Consider the following 22850-nt stretch of genomic DNA (forward strand, 5'->3'; position numbering starts at 1 on the left):
ATAGAATATGACTCTAAAAATGAAAAATAAAAATTTTTTTTTCAAAAAGGGATTGATAAGATGTTGGTTGAAAAAGGGAAAAAGAAAAGTTCAAAAAAAAAGTTAAAAAATTAACTTTGAGAAAGTAATGAATCATGGTAAAAAAGCCATGAATTCTATGTGCAGTATTCCCCTAGCGCTGGAGTTGTCCCGTTCTCCTTGATCGGTAAACTTGGTCTGGCTGGCTGTTCATGCTGATTTTCTGGGGGAGGGGCCTGTTGCCATGGTTCCCAAATGTCTTTGCCGGAGGTGGAATTGCCCCGCCCTTGTTAGTCCGGGCCAAGCAATCTGCTCGGGTTTGCTCTCAGGAGCTTTTGTTCACTGCAAGCTTCGGTACAGCTTTGGAGGATGAGAGTGAAAATGGCGGCCTCCCAATCTCCGCCCAAAGGAGCCAAGAACTTGAGGCCTGCTCCTCACTGCTCCCCCAGAGAAAAGCAATCAGTCACTCCCGTCTCCCTTGTGTCTGGCCGAACTCCGTGCTCACCCAGCCTGTGACCAAGCGTTTCTATCTCTGGCACCCGACCCCGTGTGGAGTCTCCAAACCAAGCAGATCCCTGCGGTGCGCTCCCACGCCGCTCCTTCCAGGGAAGAAATGGGAGTTTCCCGGGCTCTGCCGCTTGTTGGGTCCCTGCTGGAGGAGCAGTGGCCCGACTGTGCCGCAGATCAGTTTATGGCAACCCCGAGGTGAGAGCCCGTGCCTCGGCTCCATCTCTGCAGCTGGCTTCCCCGCTCCCATACCTGGGAGCTCTGCCGCCCTCAGACACCCCCGGTCTTTCTGTTGCCCCGAGTGTCCTGAGACCACACTGTCTCATGAGGGTTCCACCCCCAGCTTAGCCACTGGAGTGACGTCCCTCAGTGGAGCCGACTTCTAAAATTTCTGACTTTGTGCTCCGCTGCTCTATCACTTGCCAGAAGCGGCTGATGGAGGCCCCCTCCCCCACTGTCTATCCTCCCAAATATCGCCTCGGATTCACTTTTCCGCACATCTTACCTTCTAGTAAGTGGTCGCTTTTCTGTTCAGAGAGTTGTTGCTATTCTTTTCTTCGATCTCCCGTTGAGTTTGTAGGTGTTCAGAATGGTTTGATCCCTATTCAGCTGAATTCCTGAGACCAGACAAAATCCAGGTCTCCTACTCCTCCGCCATCTTGCTTGCCCCCCCAACTGCTTTTAGGTTGGTTTTCTTGGTTCTAAGATTTGCGAGTTTTACTATTACATGCCGGGGTTTTGGCCTGTTTTCCTTGTTCTTGGGAGGGGTCCTCTCTGCCTCTAGGATGCGAATGTTTGTTTCATTCCCCAGATAAGGGAAGTTCTCAGCTATGATTTGCTCAAATATGTCTTCTAGTCCTCTCTCTGTCTCCACTCCCTGCGGGATTCCAATAATTCTGACATTGGGACGCTTCATGGTGTCACTTATTTCTCTGATTCTATTTTCATGGATTCTGAGTTGTTTTTCCCTGGCCTCCTCTTTTCCCTTTTTATCTATTTAATTGTCTTCCAGGTCACTTACTCGTTCTTCTGCCTCATTTACCCTAGCTGTTAGATTATCTAGATTAGATTGGATCTATTGATAGCATTTTTAAGTTCTGCCAATTCAGCTTTCATTTCTGCCCTTAGAGACTCTATGTTGCCATTAATTGATTTCTCCATTCTAGGTATTGTTTTCACAATTGCTAGCCTGAATTCTATCTCTGACATCTTGATTATGTCTCCATCCATTTGTAAATCTGCTGCATAGGTCATAATCTCTGAAGTCTTTTCTATTTTGGAGGTTCCTCTTCCTAGTCATTCTGTCTATGGGTGGGTGAGGGAATGTATAAAGTCCAAATTATCGACCAGAACCCAACAAGATGCACCTGTTTTCTAGGGACCTTAGGGTTGCTGGCCTCTAGTTTTCCTGGCCTGTCTTCTGGAGGGGGTGCTGCCATGCTTTTACTCAGGCAACCCTGTTTGGGCAGAGTTGCCCTGCCCCCTATGGCGGGGGATGGGCTCAGTGGAAACCGGTTTTTTGGGGCCCTTGTTCCCTGGTGGCTTTCCGCATCTCTTCCGCGAGTCAGAGCCGAAGAGACCATTTCCAACCCTCTGCCTCAGAGTAGAGAGATCTTAGTCTTTTCTTCAGTGAGCTCTACAGCCACAATTTCTCCATTTCTGTCTGTGGTGCTATAAACTGCAGGGTCCTGGGTTGTGTGCCCCTCTCTAGCCCTCCCAGTCCTGCCTCCAGGTCAGGGCACATCTCTGCCCTTTGTGCTTCTAAAACCGCCAGCTGCTCCCAGTTCACACGTGCAACCCTGCCACTCTTGTTTCTGTCCCAGGGGCTGCCATAAAGTCCTTTCCCCGCTGCTACCGTTCTGTGAGCCTGTGCCTGATCCCCAGTGCGGGATGCTGTCACTCACTGTCGGTGTAGGATCCCCATGGCCAGGCTCCCTCCCGCTGCTGTTTATCCTCTGAAATCTGCCTGCGACATCACGGCTCCCCGCTTTGTACCTCAAAACCAACCGCCCGTGATATTCTGTTTGTAGACATCTGAATCTATTTTCTTATGTCTCAGGCTGATTTTGTCAGTGCTGAGAGTGGTGTGGTAGATATCCAGCTCAATTCTGGGGACCAGTTGGACTAGGGTCCCCTACTCCTCTGCCATCTTTTCTCTCCCCTGTTCCTCCTTGTTTTGAATGCCTGTTTCCTTCCCTAGATTAGGAAAATTCTCAGCTATAATTTATTCAAAGAAACCTTCTGCCCCGCCCCTCTCTCTCTTTGTCTTCTGGGGCACCTATTATCTGGATATTATTTCAAGGTATGGAAACTCTGAGTTCTCTAAGTCATCCTTTGTGATCCAGGATTTGTCTTTCTCTCTTCTTTTCAGCTTCCTTATTTTCCATCATTTTGTCTTCTATACCACTGACTCTCTCTTCTACATCATTTATCGTTGTTAGAGCCTCAATTTGTGATTGAATTTCCGTAATAGCGTTTTTAATTTTGGCTTGTTTAAATTTTAGTTCTTTTAGTTCTGCAGTAAAAGATTTTCTAGTGTCTTCTATGCTTTTTTCAATCCCAGCTAGTATCTTTATAATTGTTGTTTTAAATTCTAGTTCAGACATCTTACTTATATCTGTATTGATTCTATCCATGGCAGTGAGTACTACCTCCTTTTCTTTCTTTTGTGGTGAATTTCTGTGTCTTGTCATTATGTCCAGAAAGGATTAAAAGAAAGAAAAAAAAAAACAGCAATACCAACAGCAACAGCCAAAGAAGAAAATTAAGAAAACAAACCAGAAGAAAACAAAAACAAAACAAATATGAAAAAAATCAAACCAAAAAGAAAACAGAACAAAACAATAAACTAGATCCTGAGTGTAATTTGGTCTCCTTTTTAAAAGAAATTAGATCCCAAAATAGGAAAGAAAGAAAGACTCATATATATACATGAAAATAAAGTAAAATACAAAAAATACAACAAACAGAAACCAAAAATAATATGTACAACATATATATAAAATAAAAATTAAGAAAGAATAGAAAAAGATTTGAAAAAATAAGAAAAGAGCTGAAAAAATAAAACTGAAAGATTAAAGAATTAAAAAAAAAAAAACCACAATGAATGTTATGTACTGTTTTGCACAAGAGCTGAATTTTTGCATTTCTCTATGATTGGTAAACTTGTTGCTATCCAGTTGTTCTTGCTGGTCTTCTGGGGCAGGAGCCAGTTTCACTGATTCTCAGGTGCCCTTACCCTGGTGGAAATGCGCCTCCATTGCCAGGGTGTTGGACTTAGTCTATGCGGCTCCAGATTCCACTCTGTGGTGCTGTTTTGCTCCTTGAAGGCTTTCAGCACTGATTGGAGGTATGAAAATAGTGGTGCCCTACTCTTTCACCCCAGACCTGAAAATTCCCAACTCCCACTCTTCAGTGAACCCTTGCAGAAAAGCAGTCAATTACTTCTATCTCCCTGTACTCTGTGTTCACCAGCCAGTGACTGAACATTTTTATCTCAGGTTTATCTCGGGCATGCAACTGAGTTTCAAGTCTTCAAATTTTATGGAATCCTGGGGTGTGGACCTGCACTGTTCTTCCCAGGGGAGGGAGAGGTCTCACCATGCTTCTGCCTTTTGCTGAGCCCCTGCCAGGAGAGTGGTGGTGCAACCATGTAGTGGTTCACAGTTTATGGCAACATCAAGCAGAAAGCTGGTGCCTAGAGTTGTTGTTTTCAGCTGGCTTTCCCACTCTGATGGCTGGGAACTCTTCTGTACTCAGGCACCTCCATTCTTTTTGTGACCCCAGGGATCCTGAGACCATGCTAACCCAGCTCAGATTCTGCCCCACTTCACCACCTGAGCACCTTTAAGCCAGGGATGTGCCCCATTGTACTAGACTTCTAAAGGTTCTGATTTTGTGCTCCACTGCTTATAATACTTTACAGTAGCCTCCTTAAGTCGGCTCCTGCCCCACTGCCATTTCCTCTGATATATCATCCTGGGTTAAATTTTCTCCACCTCTTAACTTCCAAAATGTGGTCACTTTTCTATTTGTGGAATTGTAGCCTTTCTTTTCTCAGATCTCCAATTGATTTAGCAGGTGTTCAGAATGATTTGCTAACTATCTAGCTGAATTCCAGGGACCAGATGTACTTAGGGTCCCCTACTCCTCTGCTATCTTTACTCCTCTCTCTCCATGTATTTTTTTAAAATTTTTTCTTTACTTTCCTGGTTAACCCATCCATTCCTTAGTCAGATGTTCTTTCACCTCCATGTATTTGTGGTCTTTTCAAATTTTTTCTTGTGGTTGTCTTCAAGTTTCATAGGGTTGTGGTCTGACAATATGAATAGTATGATCAGAATCATTTTTTAGCTGTTGAGCCCTGATTTATGACCCAGTATGTGATCTATTCTGGAGAATGTTCCAACAATACATTAAAAGGATCATCCACCACAACCACGTGGGATTTATCCTTGGGATGAAAGGTGGTTCAACATTCGCAAATCAATCAATATGATAGAACACATTAATAAGAGGAGGGAGAAGAACCCTATGGTCCTCTCAATTGATGCAGAAAAAGCATTTGAGAAAATACAACATCCTTTCCTGTTTAAAACTCTTCAGAGTATAGGGATAGAGGGAACATTCCTCAAGTTCATAAAATCCATGTATGAAAACCCACAGTGAATATCATCCTCAATGGGGAAAAGCTGAGAGTCTTTCCCTTAAGATCAGGAACACGTCAAGGATGCCCACTCTCGCCACTATTGTTCAGCATAGTACTAGAAGTCCTAGGAATAGCAATCAAACAACAAAAAGAAATAAAAGGTATTCAAATTGGCAAAAAGGAGTCAAACACTCTCTTTTCACAGACGATATCACACTTTTTGTGGAAAACCCAAAAGACTCCACTCCCAAATTACTAGAACTGATACAGCAATTTAGTAATGTGGCAGGATACAAAACCAATGCGAAGAAATCAGTTGCTTTCTTACACACTAACAACGCAACTGTAGAAAGAGAAATTAGAGAAAGGATTCCATTTACAATAGCACCAAAAACCATAAGATACCTCGGATTAAACCTAACCAAAGAGGTAAAGGATCTATACTCTAGGAACTACAGAACACTCATGAAAGAAATTGAAGAAGACACAAAAAGATGGAAAAATATTCCATGTTCATGGATCGGAAGAATAAACATTGTTAAAATGTCTATGCTACCCAGAGCAATCTAGACCTTCAATGCCATCCCGATCAAAATTCCAGTGGCATTTTTCAAAGTGCTGGAACAAACAATCCTAAAATGTGTATGGAATCAGAAAAGACCCTGAATCACCAAGGAAATATAGTCTATTTAAAAAAAATAAAAGAATGTGTATTATGCTGCTTTAGGATGAAATGTTCTGAATATGTCTGTTACATTCATCTGGTCCGGTATGTCATTCAAAACAGGTGTTTCCTGTTGATATCCTGTTTAGATGATCTTTCCATTGCTATAAGTGAGGTGTTAAAGTCCCCTACTCTTATGAATTTCTTTATGTTTGTTATTATTCATTTATATATTTGGGTGCTCCAAGCTGAGTGCATGAATATTTGCAATTGTTAGATCACCTGTTGGGTATACCCCTTTATTATGATATAGTGCCCTTCTTCATCTCTGTTTACAGTCTTTGGTTTAAAATCTAATTTGTCTGGGGACACCTGGGTGGCTCAGTCAGTTAAGCATTTGCCTTTGGCTCAGGTTATAATCCCAGGGTTCTGGGATTGAGTCCCGCATCAGGCTCCTTGCTCAGCAGGGAGCCTGCATCTCCTTCTGCCTGCTGTTCCTCCTACTTGTGCTCTCTCACTCTCACAAATAAATAAATAAATAAAATCTTTTTTAAAAAATAAAATCTTTTGTCTGATATAAGTATGGCTCTCCAGCTTTTTTTTATTTTAAAAAATATCTTTAAAAAATTTATTTATTTATTTATTTATTTGAGAGAGAGAGACAGTATTCACGCATGCACAAGTGGAGAGGGAGGGTGGAGATTTCCCAAAGCAGACTCTCCACCTAGCCCAGAGCCTGACTTGGGGCTTGATTTAACAAAATAAGATCATGACCTGAGCCGAAACCACAACTCAACCGACTGAGTCACCCAAGCGCCTACTCCAGCCTTCTTTTGACATCCTTTAATCTCTCACTGACATCCATGCTCTCACTTTCAATCTGCATGTGTCTTTCAGTCTAAAATGAGTCTCTTTTAGTCAGTATATAGATAGGTCCTGGTTTGTTTGTTTGTTTATCCATTCTGATACCCGTTGTCTTTTGATAGAAGCATTTAGTCCATTTATATTCAGAGTGATTATTGATAGATATGTATTTATCACCATTGTATTCCACATAAAGTCATTGTTTCTGGAATTTTTTTCCTGGTCTTTTCTAGTCTTTGTTGTTCTTGGTCTTTATTTCCCACTCAAAAATTCTCCTTTAATATTTCTTGCATGGAGGACATTAGAAGGAAGGGATAAATGAAGGGTGGCAATCAGAGGGGGAGATGAACCATGAGAGACTATGGACTCCGAGAAACAAACTGAGGGTTTTAGAGTGGAGGGGAGTGGGGTGATGGGTATTAAGGAGGGATGTATTGCATGGAGCACTGGGTATTATATGCAAACAATGAATCATGGAACACTACATCAAAAACTAATAATGTATTATATGGTGACTAACATAACATAATAAAATAAGATAAAATAAAATAAAAACTAATGATGTACTGTATGGTGACTAACATAATTTTTTTAAAAAGAATATATAAAACAAAAAAATTATTTTTTTTAAGATTTTATTTATTTATTTGACATAGAGAGGGAATGAGAACAAGTAGGCAGACAGGCAGGCAGAGGGAGAGGGAGAAGCAGGCTCCTCGCTGAGCAGGGAGCCTGATGCGGGACTTGATCCCAGGACCCTGGGATCATGACCTGAGCCAAAGGCAGCTGCTTAACCAGCTGAGCCACCCAGGGGCCCCCCCCCACAAAAAAATTCTTGAAGGGCTGGTTTAGTGTTCACGAATTCCTTTAGGTTTTGTTTGGGAAACTCTTTACCTCTCTTATTCTAAATGACATCCTTGCTGGATAAAATATTGTTGGCTGCCTATTTTTCCCATTCAGCAGGTTGACTATATCATGCTACTGTCTTCTGGCTGGCCAAGTTTCTGTGGACAGATCTACTGTGAACCTGATTTTTCTTCCCCTTGTAGTTTAGGGTTTTCTTTTCACTTGCAATTTTCAGGATTTTTTCCCTATCTCTGTATTTTTCAAATTTTACTACCATATGTCTTGCTGTTCTCCTGTTTTCTTTGATTTTGATGGGAGTTCTCTGTGCCTGCTGGACTTGGATGTCTCTTTTCTTCCCAGATTAGGGAAGTTTTCAGCTACAATTTGTTCAAATAAACCTGCCCCCTTTTCCCTTTCCTTCTTCTGATATTCCTCTGATGGGAATGTTATTATGCTTAATGAAGGCACTGAGTTCCATACGTCTACTTTTGTGATCCTGTATTTTTCTCTCCCTTTTCTTTTTGGCTTCATTAGTTTCCATAATTTTATCTTCTATATCACGTATTCCTTTCTCTACTTCTTCCATCCTTGTGATCATTACATACAGTTGGTTTTGCATCTTGGTTATAGCACTTTTTATTTTGGCCTGACTAGTTTTTAGGTCTTTTATGTCTGAGGGAATTCCCTGGTGTTTCTATGTTCTTCTCAAACCCAGCTAGTATCTTTGTGATTGTTGTTTTAAATTCTGGTTCAGGCATATTACTTATACCTGTTTTTATTAGATACCTGGCCAGACCTATTCTTGTTTTCTTTTGGGGTAAATTCCTCTGTCTTAACATCTTGCCTAGGACTCTGTCTTCTATGTGTTATGAAAGCCTGTTATTTTTCCTGCAACTGAGAGTAATGGCTATATTTTAAAAAGTTCCTATACTGTCAGGGGCCTGGCACTTCAGGAGGTGTTTCTGGTATATGCTGAGTGTACTCTGCTGTTTTGTTTTGGCTACTGTTTCCCTCAGGTCAGTCCTCTCGAGTTTCTCCATACCTGCAGTGGGGAGTGTTTGGACCTTGTCCATTATGTGGTGAGTTTTAACTAGGTGTGCTCTGGTCTGCTTGTTGAAAGAATCTAGATCTTATTTCCCCTAGAGGTGAAGCTTTGTAGCACCCTAGGGTCAGTAGACTTGGTGCATGTGGGGAGTTTGGTCTTCTGCAGGAGGGGCCCGCTGCTGCTCTGGATTTCAGACATACTTGCCCTAGTTCAGCAGCACCTGCAGAGAGCTTAAGGGGCAGAGCTTGGTCTTAGTGGTCAAGTCTCCATTGTAGGTGCTGTAATGCTTACTGAAGTCCATCAGTGCTGATGGGCAGGAGGAAAATCACATCAGCCGACTCTCTCATCCAGAGATGGGAGTTCATGTGTATCTATTCAGGAAGTCCTCACTGAAGAGCAAACAATGTGCACTTGTGTGTCCCAGGGACGCCTCAGATCCCTGCCTTCACCCTGTCTGTGTCCGATCCGTCTGCCCACCTGGCCATGCAGTGCTCTTGTGTTTTATTTCAGGCACACCAGCTAGGTTTCAAAACTCCAAACTTTAGGACCCTGGCATAGCAGAAACCCATCCTAATCCTCTGGGGAATGGTCTCACCACACTATGGCTGGTGCTGGTTTGTCTGAGACGGGCAATTGCAGGAACCGCAGAGGCTTGGAGTTTATGGTAAAGTGCAGCAAAAAACTGGGTCCAGGTTAGCTGCCCTCATCAGGTGTCTCTGCTCCTATGTTAATGAATGGGGCAGCTCAGTGGCATCTACATGCTCTTTTGTCCCTGGAGAAGCAGAACCACCTCTACCAAATGCACTCCAAGAAGGGGAACTGTCTCTCCCAGTGCGACCCAGGGGATCCTCAGACCATGCTGTCTGCTCCCAACCTATGTCTTCCTTCTCCACAGAAACACCTCTACACCCACCATGCTCCACCCAGTGATAGTGCAGACTTCGAAAACTTTAGTTTGAGCTCCACTGCTTGTAAATCTTGTGGTAATCAGCCCCTCTTCTTTTCCTCATCAATGGTTTTGGGGAAGTGTTTTTCTTGTGCAGTGTCCTGTGCTCTGTTCACTCTCCCTCTCTCTCTGTCTCCTCTTTCTGTGATCAGGGCTCCATCCCCTCCACCACACTAGTGATTCTTTTCTTCCTCAAATCATGTCTCTGCATCTCTTACCTTCCATGACATAGCTTCTTTTCTCCCTCGAGTTGTGCAGTTTGTTCTCTCAGTCCTGAGATCGGTTTCTTGGGTGTTCAAAATGATTTGATATTTATCTAGCTGTATTCAAGAATCAGGCAAGCATAGGGTCCTACTACTACTCTGCCATCTTAACTCCACCCCTGGTATCTTTCTTATTAACTCTTTAAATGTTTGGCGGAATTCACCCTTAAGCCCTCTGTTTCTGGGCTTTTTTTGGTTGGGAGTTTTTTGAATACTAATTTAATTTCTTTGCTGGTTATTGGTCAGTTCATATTTTCAATTTCTTCCTCTTTCAGTCTTGGTAGTTTTTATGTTTCCATGAATTTATCCATTTCTTCCAGGTTGTCCAATTTGTTGGCACATAGTTTTTCATAATATTCTCTCATGATGGTTGTATTTCTGTGGTGATTTGTTATTTCTCCTCTATCGTTTGTGATTTTATTTATTTGAGTTTTCTTTTTTTTCTTCATATGTCTGGCTAGAGATTCAATTGTATTGATTTTTTTTTTTCAAATAACCACCTCCAAGTTTCATCTATCTGTTCTATTTGTTTTCTGCTCTAATCTTCATTATTTCCTTCTTTCTCCTGGTTTCAGGTTTTGTTTGCTTTCCTGTTTCTAGCTTCTTAATGTGTAAGATCAGATGTTGGCTTGAGATTTTTCTTGCTTTTTGAGGTAGGCCTGTATTGCTATAAACTTCCCTCTTAGAAGTGATTTGCTGCATCCCAAAAGCTTTGGTCCATTCTGTTTTAATTTTCTTATTCTTTTTAGTTTTTTCTTTGATTTCCTGGTTGACCCATTCATTGTTTAGTGGCATACTACTTGATCTCCATATATTTGTGTTCTTTCCAGGTTTTTTCTTGTAATTGACTTCTATCTAGTTTCATAACATTGTGGTCAGAAAAATTGAATGATATGTCTTTGATCTTCTTGGATTTGTTGAGGTTTGTTTTGTGTCTTATTATGTGTTCTATTCTGGATGTTCCTTCTGCATTTGAAAAGGATGTGTATTCTACTATTTTAGATATATATTCTGAATATATCTGTTAAGTCCTTCTGTTCCAGTGTGTCATTCAAAGCCATTGTTTTCTTGTTGATTTTCTGTTTAGATGATCTGTCCATTGTTGTAAATGGGGTGTTAAAGTCCCCTACCATTATTGTATTATTATCAGTTAGCTTCTTTATGTTTGTTATTAATTTTTTTGTATATCAGTGCATAAATATTTACAATTGTTTTTATGTTATTGTTGGATTGTCCTCTTTATTATTGTGTAGTGTCCTTTTTTGTCTCTTGTTACAGTGTTTGTTTTAACATCTATCTTCTCCAATATAAATATTGTTACTACAGCTTTCTTTTGACATCCATATGCATGATAGATATTTCTCAGTACCCTCACTTTCAATCTGCAGGTATCTTTAGGTCTAAAATGAGTATCCTGTAGGCAGCATATAGATGGGTCTTTTTTTTTTATCCATTCTATGACCTTATGTTTTTTTATTGGAGCATTTAGTCCATTTACATTCAATGCAATCATTGATAGATTTGTGATTTATTGCCATTTTATTTGTTATGTGGTTATTTCTGAAGATTTTCTCTGATCCTTTTTTTTATTTCTCTTTCATGCTTTTCTAGATTTCTGTAGTGGTGTATTTGGATTTCTTTCTCTCTCTTCTTTGCATATTTATTACTGTTTTTTGCTGTATGGGTACCATTAAGCTTGTATATAACCATTTCTGCATATAGCAGTCTATATGAAGTTGATGGTTGTTTAAGTTTGAACCCATTTTTTACTCTTCTCCTCCCCATATTCGAGGCAAATTTTGTCCCATTTTGCATCCTTTCTTTGGTGAGTTCTTTGACTTATTTTTTTACAGAAATACTAATTTTTACTGCTTTTGTGTTGCATACCTTCAGACAGTCACTTCTAGTGCCCTGCTGTGTAGTGAACTTTGTTTCCCAGGGCCTGGCACATCTGGGAGTGTCTCCAATGTGTTCTGCATATGCACTGCTGTTTTACCCTAGCTGCCTTATCCTTCAGACCAATAGTTCCAGAGGCTGTCTTTCCCTGTTGTGGGAAGTATTTGGCCCCTGGAATGAATGTGGCATATTTTAACTAGGTGTACTCCGGTCTGCTTGTGAAATGAGAGCTGTCATCACCACAACTGGAACCAAGGCTCTGCAAATCTCCCGAGGTGGGGGACACAGTATGAGCAAGGGTTTGTGCCTGTCTTCTAGGGAAGGGGGACTTACAGTGCTGGGACTGAGGCAGGCAAGACTTGGAGGGGACATTTTCTGGAGCATGAGGCCTTAGTGTAAACAAGTTAGTCAGTGAGCATTGGTGCTGGGCTTGTTCTTGCAGGTGGCCCTGTACTTATGGTGAGGAGCAGGTGTGGGAAATGGCTCCAGCCAGTTCCTTTGTTCCCAGAGGGTCTCTTCATGAATATTGCCTCTGTGGAATGCACTCCAAAAATGAGCAGATAACCTCCTTACTCTGTGCCTCAGGTGCTCTTGAGAATACTGTTTCCATACTCTATTTCCATAAGTTATTTCCCTGCTTTCTCTCCAAGAGCAATACAATGCCATCCAGACCATTGACCTTTAAAATTCCAGGCTTTAAGTTCCACTGTTGGTCAGAAGTCACAAAATTTGTGTAGCGACAAGGAAAGGACTTTAGGGCAGCCACCCAGACTGAAACCTGGAGCGGCCAGGCTGCAAGTGTGAACTGGGGGAAGCTGGTGGTTTTAGAAGGACAAAGGGCAGAGACGGGCCCCAACTGGAGGTGAGGACTGTGAGTGCTGCTGAGGGACGCACAACCCAGGACGCTGCAGTTTGTAGCAGCACAGACAGAAACAGAGATAGTGTGGCCTGGAGAGCTCACTGAAAAACAGACTGTGATCTCTCAGCTCTGAGGCAGAAGGTTGGAAACGATCTCTCCTGCTCTGACTCTCAGAAGAGATGCATAAAGCAGCCAGGGAAAGCCACCAGAGAACAAAAGCTGAAAAAAAAAAACGGTTTTTACTGAGCCCATCCCCCCCACAGGGTGCAGGACAAATCGGACGAAACAAGATTGCTTGTGTAACAGCATGGCAGCCCCCCGCCCCCCAGAAGACGGGCTGGGAGAACAAGAGGCCGACAACCCTAACTTCCTGATAAAACAGGTACATCTTGCTTGGGTTGTGGTCAGTAATTTGGACTCTGTACATTCCGTCAACCACCCCTCAACAGAATGAGTAGGAGGAGGAACCCCCAAAATAAGAAAGACTCAGAGACTACGACTTCAGCCACAGATTTACAAATGGATTCAGATATAACCAAGATGTCGGAAATAGAATTCAGGCTAGCAATTGTGAAGATGATAGCTAGAATGGAGAAATCAATTAATGGCAACATAGAGTCTCTAAGGGCAGAAATGAAAGCTGAACTGGCAGAACTTAAAAATGCGTTTTGTGGAAGGAAAGATGGCAGAGGAGTAGGGGACCCTATTTCAACTCGTCTTTGGAATTGAGCTGGATATCTACCAGACAACCCTGAGCACCCACGAAACCAGACTGAGATGTAAGACGATCTGGATCTCTACAAACAGAATAACGCAGATGGTTGGTTTCAAGGTATGAAGTGGGGAGCCGTGATTCTGTGGGCAGATATTGGAGGATAAACAGCAGCAGTAGGGTGCCTGGCCGTGGGGATCCTACACCGACAGTGAGCAACAGCTTAGCGCGCTGGGGACGGGGCACAGACGTGCAGACGCGTAGCGGCGGAGAAAGGATTTTAGAGGAGCCCCTGGGGCGGAAACCCAGAGCAGCAGGGTCCCGTGTGCGATCTGGGGGCGGCTGGCAGATTGAGAAGCACAAAGGGCAGAGATGTGCCTCGACCTGGAGGCAGGACTGAGAGCACTGCGGAGGGGTGCACAACCCAGGACACTGCAGTTTATAGCAGCACAGACAGAAATGGAGATGGTATGGCCTGGAGAGCTCACTGAAGAACAGACTGCGATCTCTCTGCTCTGAGGCAGAGGTTTAGAAACGGTCTCTTCTGCTCTGACTTGTGGAAGAGACATGGAAAGCCACCAGGGAAAGCCGCCAGAGAACAAAAGCCCCCAAAACTGATTCCCACTGAGCCCATCCCCTGCCACAGGGGGGCAAGGAAACTCCGCCCAAACAGGGCATAACAGCATGGCAGGCCCCTACTACAGAAGACAGGATGGGAAAACAAGAGGTCAGCAACCTTAAGGTCCCAAGAAAACAGGTGCAATTGCTTGGGTTCTGGTCCATAATTTGGACTCTATACATTCCTTCAAACACCCATCAACACAATGACTAGAAGGAGGAGCCCCCAAAATAGAAAAGATTCAGAGATTATGACTTGTGCTTCAGATTTACAAATGAGTGCAGATATAACCAAGATGTCGGAGATGGAATTCAGGCTAGCAATTGAGAAGACAATGGCTAGAATGGAAAAATCAATTAATGGCAACAAAGAGCCTCTAAGGGCAGAAATGAAAGCTGAATTGGCAGAACTTAAAAATGCTATCAATGAGATCCAATCCAATCTAGATAATCTAACAGCTAGGGTAACTGAGGCAGAAGAATGAATAAGCAACCTGGAAGACAATATAATAGATAAAAAGGGAAAAGAAGAGGCCAGGGAAAAACAACTCAAAATCCATGAAAATAGAATCAGAGAAATAAGTGACACCATGAAGCGTTCCAATGTCAGAATAATTGGAATCCCAGAGGGAGTGGAGAGAAAGAGAGGACTAGAAGATGTATTTGAGCAAATCATAACTGAGAACTTCCCTAATCTGGGGAATGACAGAAACATTCGCATCCTAGAGGCAGAGAGGACCCTTCCCAAGATCAAGTAAAAGAGACCAACACCCCAGCATGTAATAGTAAAATTTGCAAATCTTAGAACCAAGGAAATCATCTTAAGGGCAGTTAGGAGAAAGAGATCCCTGACATACAGGGGGAGGAACATCAGAATAACATCAGACCTATCCACAGATACTTGGGAAGCCAGAAAGGCCTGGCAAGACATATTCAGGGTACTAAATGAGAAGAACATGCAGCCAAGAATACTTTATCCGGCAAGGCTTCCATTTAGAATGGATGGAAAAATGCAGAACTTCCACAACTGACAGAAACTGAAAGAATATGTGACCACTAAGCTGACCCTACAAGAAATATTAAGTGGGGTTCTATAAAAGGAGAAAGACCCCAAGAGTGATATACAAAAGAAATTTACAGGGACAATCTATGAAAACAATGTGTTCACAGGCAACAGGATGACAATTTGTTCATATCTTTCAAGCATCATTCTCAACGTGAATGGCCTAAATGCTGCCATAAAACGGCACAGGGTTGCAGATTGGAAAAAAAGACAGGACCCCTCCATATGCTGCCTACAAGAGGCTCATTTTGAACCTAAAGATACATCCAGACTGAAAGTGAAGGGATGGAGATCCATCTTCCATGCCAGCGGGCCTCAAAAGAAAGCTGGGGTAGCAATTCTTATATCAGACAAATTTTAAACTAATGTCTGTAATTAGAGACACAGAAGGACAGTATATCATTCTTAATCATTCTTAAAGGGTCTATCCAACAAGAAGATCTAACAATTGTAAATATCTATGCCCCCAACATGGGAGCAGCCATCTACATAAGCCAACTGTTCACCAAAATAAAGTCATTTGATAACAATACGTTAATTGTAGGAGAACTCAATACTCCACTCTCAGCAATACACAGATCATCTAAGCAGAAATTCAACAAGGAAATAAGAGCTTTGAATGATACATTGGACCAGATGGACCTCATAGATATTTACAGAACATTCTACCCTAAAAGAACAGAATACTCATTCTTCTCGAGCGCACATGGAAATTTCTCCAGAATAGACCACATACTGGGTCACAAATCAGATCTCAACTTAAACCAAAGGACTGAGATTATTCCCTGCATATTCTCAGACCACAATGCTTTAAAACTGGAACTCAATCACAAGAAAAAAAAATTGGCAGAAATTCAAACACTTGGAAGCTAAAGACCACTCTGCTCAAGAATGTTTGGGTCCACCAGGAAATCAAAGAACTTGAAGAATTCATGGAAACGAATGAGAACGAAAACACATCAGTCCAAAACCTATGGGATACTGCAAAGGCGGTCCTAAGGGGGAAATACATAGCCATCCAAGCCTTACTCAAAAAAATAGAAAAATTCCAACTCACCATCTAACTCTACACCTTAAAGAACTAGAGAAAAAGCAACAAACAATGCTTAAGCCACATATTAGAAGAGAAATAATTAAAATTAAAGCAGAGATCAATGAATTAGAAACCAGAAACACAGTATATCAGATCAACGAAACTAAAAGTTGGTTCATTGAAAGAATTAATATGATCGATAAACCACTGGCCAGACTTATCCAAAAGAAAAGAGAAAGGACCCAAATTAATAAAATGATGAATGAAAGGGGAAAGATCACGACTAACACCAAGGAAATAAAAATAATTATTATCAACAATTATATGCCAATAAATTAAGCAACCTGGAAGAAATGGATGCCTTCCAGAAACCTGTAAACTGCCAAGGCTGAAACAGGAAGAAATTGACAATCTGAATAGGCCAATAACCAGTAACAAGATTGAAGCAGTGATCGCAAAAAACAAGAGTCCAGGGCCTGATGGATTCCCTGGGGATTTTTACCAAACATTCAAGGAAGAAATAATACCTATTCTCCTGAACCTGTCTCAAAAAATAGAAACGAAAGGAAAGGTTCCAGACTCATTTTATGAGGCCAGCATTACATAAACCAGGCAAAGACCCCATCAAAAAGGAGATTTTCATACCAATACCCCTGATGAATATGGATTCCAAAATTCTCAACAAAATCCTCGCTAACAGAATCCAACAGTACTTTAAAAGGATTATCCACCACAACCAAATGGGACTTATGCCCAGGATGCAAGTGTGGTTCAACATTCGCAAATCAAAGTGATGGAGCCCATTAACAAAAGACAAGAACCATATGATCCATTAAATTGATGCAGAAAAAGCATTTGACAAAACACAGCATATGTTCCTGATTAAAACTTTTCAGAGTACAGAGATAGAGGGAACAGTCCTCAAGTTCATAAAATTCATCTATGAAAAACCCACAGCGAATATCATCCTCAATGGGGGAAAGCTGAGAGCCTTTCCATTAATATCAGGAACACACCACACTCATCACTATTGTTCAACATAGTACTAGAAGTCCTAGCAACAGCAATCAGACAACAAAAAGAAATAAAAGGTATTCAAAGTGGCAAAGAAGTCAAACTCTCTCTTTTCACAGATGACATGATACTTTATGTGGAAAATCCAAAAGACTCCATCCCCAAATTACTAGAACTAATACAGCAATTCAGTAATGTGGCAGGATACAAAACCAATGCACAGAAATCAGTTGCTTTCTTATACACTAACAATGCAACTGTAGAAAGGGAAATTAGAGAATTCATTCCATTTAAAATAGCACCAAAAACCATAAGATACCTCAGAATAAACCTAACCAAAGAGGTAAAGGATCTATACTCTAGGAGCTACAGAACACTCATGAAAGAAATCAAAGAAAACACAAAAAGATGGAAAAACATTCCATGCTCATGGATCGGAAGAATAAACATTGTTAAAATGTCTATGCTACCCAGAGCAATCTAGACCTTCAGTGCCATCCCGATCAAAATACCAATTGCATTTTTCAAAGTGTTGGAACAAACAATCCTAAAATTTGTATGGAATCAGAAAAGACCCTCAATTGCCAAAGAAATGTTGAGAAAGAAAAACAAGGTTGGGGACATCACGTTGCCTGATTTCAAACTATATTACAAAGCCGTGATCACCAACACAGCATGGTACTGGCACAAAAACAGACATATAGACCAATGGAACAGAAAAGAGAGCCAGATATGAACTCTCAAATCTATGGTCAAATAATCTTCAACAAAGCAGGAAAAAAATATGCAATGGAAAAAAGACAGTCTCTTCAAGAAATGGTGCTGGGGAAATTGGACATCTATATACAGAAGAATGAAACTTGACCATTTTCTGACACCATACAGAAAGATAAACTCAAAATGGTTGAAAGACCTCAATGTGAGACAGGAATCCATCAAAATCCTAGAGGAAATCATAGGCAGTAAGTTCTTTGACATCAGCCACAGCAACTTCTTTCAAGATACATCTCGAAAGGCTAGTGAAGCAAAAGCAAAAATGAACTTTTGGGACTTCATCAAGATAAAAAGCTTTGCACAGCAAAGAAAACAGTCAACAAAAGAAAGAGGCAACCCACAGAATGGGAGAAGATATTTGCAAATGACACTACAAAGTGCTGATTTCTAAGATCTATAAAGAACTTCTCAAACTCAACACCCAAGAAATAAATAATCAAGTCAAAAAATGGGCAGAAGACATGAACAGACACTTCTCCAAAGAAGACATACAAATGGCTAACAGACACATGAAAAAATGTTCAACATCACTAGCCATCAGGGGAATTCAAATCAAAACCACATTGAGATATCACCTTACACCAGTTAGAATGGCAAATTTGACAAGGCAAGAATCAACAAATTTTGGAAAGGTTGTGGAGAAAGGGGAACCCTCTTACACTGTTGGTGGGAATGGAAGTTGGTATAGCCACTTTGGAAAATCCACTAAATGTGTTAGGATTTGTATAGAAGAAACCAGAATCCTAGATGCAGTGTGGAGGTTCCTCAAAAATTAAAAATATAGCTGCCCTACAACCTCAGCAATTGTACTCCTGGGTATTTACCCCAAAGACACAGATACAGTGAAAAGAAGGGCCATGTGCAATCCAATGTTCATAGCAGCAATGTCCGCAATAGCCAAACTGTAGAAAGAGCTGAGATGCCCTTCAACAGATGAATGGATAAGGAAGATGTGGTCCATATATATAATGGAATATTACTCAGCCATCAGAAAGGATGAATACCCAACTTTTACATCAACATGGATGGAACTACTTGAAACAAGTCAAGCAGAGAAAGTCAATTATCATATGGTTTCACTTATATGTGGAACATAAGGAATAGTATGGAGGACATTAGGAGAAGGAAGGGAAAAAGGAAGGGGGCGAAATCAGAGGGAGAGATGAACCATGAGAGACTATGGACTCCGAGAAACAAACAGGGTTTTAGAGGGCAGGGGGTGGGGGGATGGGTTAGCCCAGTAACGAGGGCACATACTGCATGGAGCACTGGGTGTTATATGAAAACAATGGATCATGAATCACCACATCAAAAACCAGTGATGTATTGTTTGTTGACTGACAAAACATATTAAATTAAAATTTAAAAAAATAAAATAAAATAAAAAATGGCAAAAAAATTTACAAAAATAAAATTAGTCTGAAAAAAATACTGGGAGGGAAAAATGAAACAAGACGAAACCAGAGAGGGAGACAAACCCTAAGAGACTCTTAATCTCCAGAAGCAAACTGAGTGTTGCTGGAGCGGTAGGGGGTAGTAGGAATGGGGTGGCTGGGTGATAGACATTGGGGAGGATATGTGCTATGGTGAGCACTGTGAATTGTGTAAGACTGATGAATCACAGACCTGTACCTCTGAAACAAATAATACATTATATGTTAAAAAAAAAAAGAAGATTGTAGGAAGGGAAAAATGACAGGGGGCTGGGATATCAGAGGGGGAGATGAACCATGAGAGACTATGTACTCTGAGAAACAAACAGGATTTTAGAGGGGAGCGGGTGGGGAATGCGTTAGTCTGGTGATGGGTTTTAAGAAGCGCATGTACTGCATGGAGCACTGGGTGTTATACGAAAACAATGAATCATGGAACACTACATCAAAAACTAATGATGTAATGTATGGTGATTAACATAACAATAAAATAATTTAAACAAAAAAAGATAGAGATCTTACAGGCATTTTCTAAGGTTTATGCCTTAGTATCTCATGATTTATGTTATTTTAAATGGTACTATTTTTACTTTAAATTTCAATTTCCAGTTCTTTATTTGTATTTATTGAAATAAAATTGATTTTCCATATTGAAAAAAAAAACTAATGATGTATTGTATGGTGAGTAACATAATAAAATAAAAAATATAAAAATATAAAAAAAGAAAATTTAAATGTTTTTCTCTTCCTTCCATACAAATGCACTTCTTTTTTCTTGGCTTTTTCTTTCTCTATCTTGCTGCTACTTCTCATTGTGAACCATACTGGGAATCCTGAAAATGATACAGAGGCACACATATTTGTAACCCACACTGCTCTTTTTCTTTGATTTTAGTGAGAGTTTACGCCACCTCCAAGTCTTCACTGGATATCCCAAGTGACAGTGAGGAGAGTGCAACTGAGAGTGGATCTTTGGCTTTACAGGGTATTAAGGGACTACAGCAAGAGTGAGTACTTTTGTCTTTATTTCAGGTCTGTCTGTGTATATATGTGTGTGTCTGTTGTAGAAGTGGAACAAATTCTCAGACACAATAGTAAGCATTTAAGGATAACAAAATATAGGTAAATTGCTTTCCCAGCAAAGGTGTGAGTCTATAATCACACATGTGCATAGACATGCATGTTATGGCAGAGTTATGTCCTAATTGTCTAGACCACCAATTTTGCCCTTGAAAATCTATAAATTTCCCATAAAGTACAGTTGCATACTGTTTCTCTCTGTAAGTTTACAGCACTCTTGTCTTCCAGTGTTATAACTAATATAGTACTTGTCTTCCATTTTAACAACTATGTAGTATGAAAAAAATACATTTATGTAAATACAAAAATGAGTCTTGTTAGAGTGAAATGCTCACACTGGGAACAGAAACAACCCAAGGAAACATTACCACCTCCTGGGACCTCCACTTACTGAGAAGAATGTCCTAGTTGAGAGAATTGCTTGACCTATTTAAATTATTTCTTCTCTTGAAGGCCTACTCTTAAATTTGCATAAATTAAATGCATGTATGAGGGGATTCCATTGTATGTAAGTCCATTTATTTAGCTTCCATGGTAAAATCATTCTTTGGTACTATCTCTTTCTTTGCTCAGACCATCAGCAATGACCCAAATGTGGGGAGAAGAGTCACTTGAGTTGAAGAGAAGACAGATTCACCAATGTGATTTTGCAGGATGCAGCAAAGTGTATACCAAGAGCTCCCACCTGAAGCCCACCACAGAATCCATACAGGTCTGCGCACCTCCACCTTATTCCCAACACACACACACACACACACACACACACGAGTCTGTGAGAGATAGAAAGAGAAGAAAGTCTTAAAACAAAGACTAATCCATTTATACTCATGGACAGAGGCTTCATTAATGGATTTTTACCCTTATGTCTTGTTCCTACTCAGTTGTAGCTTTTATAAAACCAACCTAGGAAAACACTAAGTCTGGTGTCTCCTGAATAGGCATTATCCACATTAAACACTCGTGGGTCTTTCTAATAGGGAAGTAATAACACTTATGCTAAGATTAAGCAGCAAAAACATCACTCCCTCCCTTGTTACCAGAGTCCCACAGGTTTTACTGAGTATTGAAAAACACAAAGGCAGTTTAAATTAGGTGAAATTAGAGCAGGGTTTTGGAGCTAAGCACAATCCACTAACCTATAGCATACCTTTGCTCACTAGAAAAAAATGTGCATATTAAAAAAATAATAAGTAAAGCAGACCTGATGGAGATTGTGCCAAACTGGAGGGCACTGCCCAATGTAAGAACTGTCATTCAAATCCAACTAAGCATTACCAAATTTCCCAAATTTTAAAGAAAACCAGAAAATCAAGATTTTTATGTGAAATGTCCTAGATTTTGAAAGTTGGCATATAATTAAAAATTATTATAGCACCATGGACTCAAAGAAACCTGTCTATGGGCCAGATGTAGATTCTCAATCATTAATTTGTACCCTCTGCTTTGGAAACTCCTTCTCCCCAATAATCTCCAGCTCAGAATTGAGTTTTGGACACCATGGATAAGAAAGGCACCTTTCTTTCTTGTAAACATGCACTGCATTACATTTGCTGTGTTAGGATTTGTATAGAAGAAACCAGAATCCCAGATGCTGTGCCCTGAAGCTCTGAACAGGTGATCAGTTTCCAGGCTGCATTGTCACAACATTCCTGTGACACTCTTCTTATTGATGTTTTCTTTGCTTCTCCTTGATGTAGAGTGCAGGCTGATTCCACTCACCCACACACACACACGTGTGTATGTGTGTATGTGCATGTATGTGTATGTGTGTATATATGTGTACATACATGTATAAATATATATTGTTTAAACTAAAAATTTCAAAATGTAAAAGTAGAATAGTTTACTATACTCTCATGTACCCTTCACCCAACTTTAACAATTATATCAGTATATGGCCAATTTTGTATTTTCACATCCCTACTGACTCCCGCATTCTCCACAGTAATATTTTGTAATAAATTCCAGACATCAAATCATCTTAGTCATAAATACTTCAAATATATTTTATTTTATTTTATTTTGTTTTAAAAATAAGCAAAAGATTACTATCACATAAAAATTCCTGATATCAATTTTCCATAATATCAATATCATATTTCTTTTAAATTATTTTTTCTTTTTTTAACTCAAGTTAGTTAACATGTACTGTATTATTAGTTTCAGGGTAGAGTTTAATGAATAATTAATTGTATATAACACTCAGTGCTCATAACAACAAGTGCTCTACTTCTCCCAATTATCCCATCCCACCATCCACCTCACCTCCAGCAACATTCAGTTTCTTCCCTATAGTCAAGAGTCTCTTATGGTTTGCCTCTCTCTCTGTATTTATCTTATTTTATTTTTCCTTCCCTTCCACTATGTTCATCTGTTTTGTTTCCTAAATTCCAAACATGAATGAAATCATATGGTATTTGTCTTTCTCTGACTGATTTAGTTTACTTAGCATATTACACTCTAGTTCTATCCACTTTGCCACAAATGGCAAGATTTCATTCTTTTTGATGGCTAAGTAATATTCCTTTCTCTCTCTCTCTCTCTCTCTCTCTCTCTCTCTCTCTCTC

At 40.4% G+C, this 22850-nt stretch overlaps 1 protein-coding gene across 1 annotated transcript in view; it reads left to right on the plus strand.

Moving 5' to 3' along the window:
• The window catches only part of KLF8 (KLF transcription factor 8), a 139467-nt gene that overhangs the window by 46898 nt on the left and 69719 nt on the right, over positions 1–22850 (plus strand). Inside the window, 4 exon segments of the mRNA XM_073889254.1 lie at positions 9488–9575; positions 20099–20210; positions 20857–20972; positions 20975–20995. Coding sequence (XP_073745355.1) covers positions 9488–9575; positions 20099–20210; positions 20857–20972; positions 20975–20995 — 337 coding nt within the window.

This window comes from Callorhinus ursinus, unplaced genomic scaffold (genome assembly GCF_003265705.2).
Source record: "Callorhinus ursinus isolate GAN/ISIS: 27379988/994484 unplaced genomic scaffold, GSC_fseal_2.0 scaffold104, whole genome shotgun sequence".
In the NCBI taxonomy this organism is placed as follows: Eukaryota; Metazoa; Chordata; class Mammalia; order Carnivora; family Otariidae; genus Callorhinus; species Callorhinus ursinus.